Source organism: Protomyctophum bolini, assembly GCF_963924005.1.
Source record: "Protomyctophum bolini genome assembly, chromosome: 18".
Taxonomy (NCBI): domain Eukaryota; kingdom Metazoa; phylum Chordata; class Actinopteri; order Myctophiformes; family Myctophidae; genus Protomyctophum; species Protomyctophum bolini.
The window spans coordinates 21,287,831-21,292,830 of NC_137879.1; the positions used below are offsets into that span (position 1 = coordinate 21,287,831).

The 5,000-nt window shown below is 43.3% G+C and overlaps 1 protein-coding gene across 1 annotated transcript in view; it reads left to right on the plus strand.

Moving 5' to 3' along the window:
* The window catches only part of fam20cb (FAM20C golgi associated secretory pathway kinase b), a 66,124-nt gene that overhangs the window by 47,609 nt on the left and 13,515 nt on the right, over positions 1-5,000 (plus strand). Inside the window, exon 4 of the mRNA XM_080789759.1 lies at positions 4,616-4,708. Within this exon, the coding sequence (XP_080645885.1) occupies positions 4,616-4,708 (93 nt within the window). The remainder of the gene's footprint in view (positions 1-4,615; positions 4,709-5,000) is intronic.

The following is a 5,000-nucleotide window of genomic DNA, read 5'->3' on the forward strand; positions in this document are numbered from 1 at the left end:
GAGAGATACCGGTACATAAAATAAAGCCATTTAATGACATGCCCAAAATAGGGATGCCAGGTTGAAAGTAGTACTCTTTTCTTCCCAGGTACGTATATTTACGTACGTCGACGCTAGGTGGCGTCATATTCCAAGTCCGAATATATATATGTACCCCAACGTAGACTCCGTCTAATGGTTGATGCCTACGGAAGCCTTTAACATTGGTCCGGTTCCCATATCAACACCCCACCGTTCCAAATATGGGATTGCAAATATATTCACAGTGCAGAAGAGAGGGTTTTCAAACCGTCATAAATATATATAAATATAAAAAATCTGCATAAAATACTGATATATTTCAAAGTAAATCATAACTTTTTTATCATTGTATATATTATGGTAAATCATATCGGATAGTATAGAGGTAGAGTATCTGGTGATATAAACTTCAAAACACACAAAATAAGTTACTGCTATTTGCCTTCATCAGTGTTCATGTATCCATTTGTAACTCATACACCAGAGTTAAAGCTTGATAACACTAAAACAATAAACAATAAAATAAACCCAACAACAACTATTGATTGGGAAATACAAATACATTATTGTTTTGTCTACCTCTGTAAACTGACTATCCAGGCGTGCTTCTGTTTGTAATTGTGTAAGGTACTCTTTTTTCCACCCTAAAGGGAAGCTTTGAGGCAGTCATTGCGTTACAAAGTTGCAAACTACACGATTGCTGCCTTATAGATGGGAAAATTACAAACCTTATGCACCAGATGTGTTGTAAGTGCGACATCTAGTGGCCGAATGTCTGTTGCACCTGTAAATGAAGACTTGGGATTTTAGAGTGTTGCCTAAAATGAACACTCTATGAAGGAGGCTCTGCTGGCAGTGAGTGTGAGCAAGTACTATATCGACTTCTCATCTTATGCCAATCTATTGTGGTTTTGTAAATATTTTAAAGGTTAAGCGTAACTGAGCACTATAGTCACTCTAAATTGAAAGAGACTAGCTGCTCTTCGGTAGCAAACATCAGCCTCTTGTCTCTTGTTTTCTTTGAGCTTATTGCTCAGAGTGCGTTCAAACATTTATGCATCCAACTGTGGCGCGTTATGCATTTATGGATGTTTTCAGTATGCATGCTACCATGCAGCACGCGACCATGCATAAATGGTTCTCCTGAAAGTAGTGGCAACCAGAGGAGCGCATGAAAATACTATGTTGAATAATGCATAACAGCAACAGCGGGTCAAAGGACATCTTGTTTTTCAGATTGTCCTTTTTACATTTAGTTTTAACTGCACACAAGTAAAACTTGTTCCAAACCAGGAAGGCAGCGATACAATACAATGATATCAACTACAAAATATCAAGATTTGGTGGGGAAGGAAAAGAATAAAAGGGAAATAGAACACCCCAAGGGCCTCATTAAGACATAGCACATTTCATTTCCTGTCTTGACAGCGTGGTGTAAGACTGGACAGCGTTATTGGCATTTGGATTGTGTGTGTATCATCATGGTAATTATCCAGCCTCCCTGCGACCCATGGCGCACAGTCTGTAGTAGGAGTACATCAGTGTAGCCTCATCTCCGGCCAGGGCACAAACAGGCTAATTTATCTTCCCCCAGTGGCCATTAACACACACACACACACACACACACACACACACACACACACACACACACACACACACACACACACACACACACACACACACACACACACACAAGCAAACAGACAGAAAGGCATTGGCTTGCACAAACAAAACGTATGGAAGTAGGCTACTTAAAGGTAAACAAACACCAATGCACTGTAATACATACGGTATGCAGCATACAAGTACAGTACTCGTTCACAATAGAAGAATAGGAACCCAGTGTTTTTCATGGTATCCGGGCGTATGGGGAGAGCCGTGTTGCAGGGATATGTGAAGAATGCTTCTGGATCTCCGGGACGCTGGATGACCATGAATCATTGTGCAAGAATGTTTACTCAGGATTATGGTCCAAGACATCTCTATGACGACACCCTCCTGCAGTCAGGAGGGCCGTGAAGTACTGACCGCATGAAGTGTTCACTCAGAACGTGTTCTCACTCATTTGAAATGTTATCATAAACAATAGCGTCAACTAAGGTTACTTCTGCAACATTCCATCGCCTTACCTCCCCTCTTAGCCATTAAACAAGCTATACTTAGTAAACTAGTTGACCTGGGTGGCTCTGTACTTCGGCCCATTGTGCACCAAATCTTATATTGCAATGCAAAGCGTCGTGGAGCTACTTGTAGATCGGCTATTTTCAGATTAAGGATGCTAATGTTCAAGTGGTTAGAAATGGCTGCTCGTGGAATGTCAGAAACAGAGTCCAGTAAGTGAAAGCTCACAGGCTCGACCCATTAGCTGCCATATGACCTTGAGCTCATTGTAATCAGCTCTAGGGTATAGTAAGTAAGTGTCAACTAAATGTAACCTCTTTCTTAATGTAGTTTGTCTTTGCGGCAGAAAGTTGTTAGTTGAAGACCAGCTGTCAGACACAAACTGTATCCAGTTCCCATGATGGAGAGAACGGCGTCCCTGAGGTGATGCCAGCCAGAAGCATAGACTGATACAATCTACAGGCAACTCTCTCTCTCTCTCTCTCTCTCTCTCTCTCTCTCTCTATTACTCTCTCTCCATGGCCACAATATGGAAGGCATGATAAGCACAATATAGAAGAAAAGATTGAGAGGAAACCTGTCGAGACGAGGAGGAAGAGGAAGAAAAATGACAGAGAGATGAGCAGGGAAAGAGACCAGGTGGGAGGAAAACAAGCTGACAGGAGATATACAGTATGTCTATATGGGGGGGAAAAGGAGTGAGATAAAAGATGGAGTGGAGCCAGAATGAGAGAGAGAGAGAGAGAGAGAGAGAGAGAGAGAGAGAGAGAGAGAGAGAGAGAGAGAGAGAGAGAGAAGCTGTCCGAAAGAGAGGGATGGATGGAGGAAGAGAAAGAGTGAGAGAAAGAGAGAGTGAGCTGGAGTGAGAGGGACGGATGGAGGAAGATAGGGAGAGGGAGAGCAGGAGAGGGAGAGAAGTAAGGAATGTTGAATGAATGAGTTGTGCGCTGGCGGGCACCATGCTGGGTTAGTTAATGATTGGTGCATATGTCAGCCCCACAGCTGCAGAGGAACAATCAGCCAGCCAGCTCACCAGCTGAGGAGCAGAGTGATGGGGGACAGGAGAGAGAGCTTTAGAGAATTTGGGCCGTGGACACAGCAATACGGAGAAAATAGCTGAGTGAGAGAAAAGCGTGAGGCAAAGCAAAGTAGGTGAGACTATACAGTATGTATGTACGTGAAGTCAAGAAAGTGAGGCAGCAGCCTGATTGGATCAAGACTGGAGGGAGAGAGGAAGAGAACTTTGGCCAACTTAGTTTCCATTCTTCACTTATGCCGTCATTGAACTACAGCAGCAGGGGCTACAGGTCTTATACATTATATCATGCTGAAGTCCCTGAGGTGTGTCTTGTGTTGTCAGTAATGCAGTACAGAGGCAGCAAGCATGTGGGCGACAAAGTAACGAAGGTCTTTAAGCGAAGGCGTTGGATCAACCTCAGCTGTGTTGTTGTATACCAAAAGGCCAATTTGCATTTCTTCCATATACCAGGTGCAAGCTGAGGGCAGACTGCAGTGCAACGTTTGCTGTACTTGGCATTATAGAATGGTAGTATAATACATAAAGCGTATAGAACCTGGTGTAGTGTATAAGAATACACCTATTATAGACCTATAGATCTCCAGGAGTGCTTTCACCTTCAGTGCCTTTGACTTTGCTTTTGTGCTGCAGCCACCTGAACAAGTATCCATGTCTGTCCTGCCCCATCCTGGCTTGCCTTCCGTCAGCTTGGGGATTTAAGCCTTTAAGAGCCTCTTTTCCCCCTGCAGTAAGAGCTTTAAGGCAGAATATGTGTGGAAAGCAGTTTTGGGGGGTAAGGATGAGCACTTGACAGAAATAGGTATAGCGATAGAGCACAAGAGTGGACACTTCAGAAGGATTCTTTTAACCTTGAATCATCTACTATCATTGCTGCCCAAAAATAACACCTCACTGCAACTGGAATTGGGGCTTTTGTGAAGGTTACGATCTTGGTTTTATGTGTTGTTAGTTTCACAGAGTTGATCTGCCTGAACACCAGAAGCCTAATATCTCCCTTCATGTGAATGTTAGATGTCCCATACAGGAGACCTACAGTAGGTTGGAATTCAGGTGGTGGACAGTGTGTGCTTGTCTGGGATAAGGCTTTTCCCTGTATCACAGTTGGGGACTCATGTACTGTAGCCTGATGTCTGAAGCCCACAAGCCTAATATCTAATGGCCATGGCGGGTTCTCTTTTGGATGAGCGGTAGATGTTTGGTGTCCTGTGTGATAAGTGTTCGAGTTCCAGTGGTTTCATCATTCACTCACTCACTAGAGACAGAGACATCTGGAAATGCTGGAGGTTCGTGGAAGATATCTAGATTGAATGCTGATTGATTTCTATCCCTTATTACTAATGTGCTTGTGCCCAGTATCCCATGTGGCTTAACTATTTGTTGCTGGAATTTATGCAACCTCTAATCTGTGTAAACTTTCTCCCTGTGCCCCTGCAGGCAGACGCGGGAACAGGAAACCCCTCCGGACTTCTTCTACTTTTCGGACTTTGAGAGACACAATGCTGAAGTAGCTGCCTTTCACCTGGACAGGTGAGTCAGATACATGCATGGTTTATACAGTGGTTCTCAAACATTGGTCAAGGACCCCCAAATTTATTTATATTATTATAACTTATTTATTATTATTATTAGGGGTAAAGCCCAAAGGGGAGAAGACCCCTTAGATCTACAAGCTCACAAATCGTCGCATCATGCCACATTGTGAGCTTGTAGATTGTCTATTATTGAATAGCCAAAACAATGAAAGAGTTTTGAACTGGACCCCTGCCGGTGGTCTCCAACTCTCCATACCCCACTTTGAGAACCAGCGTTTTATAATCCA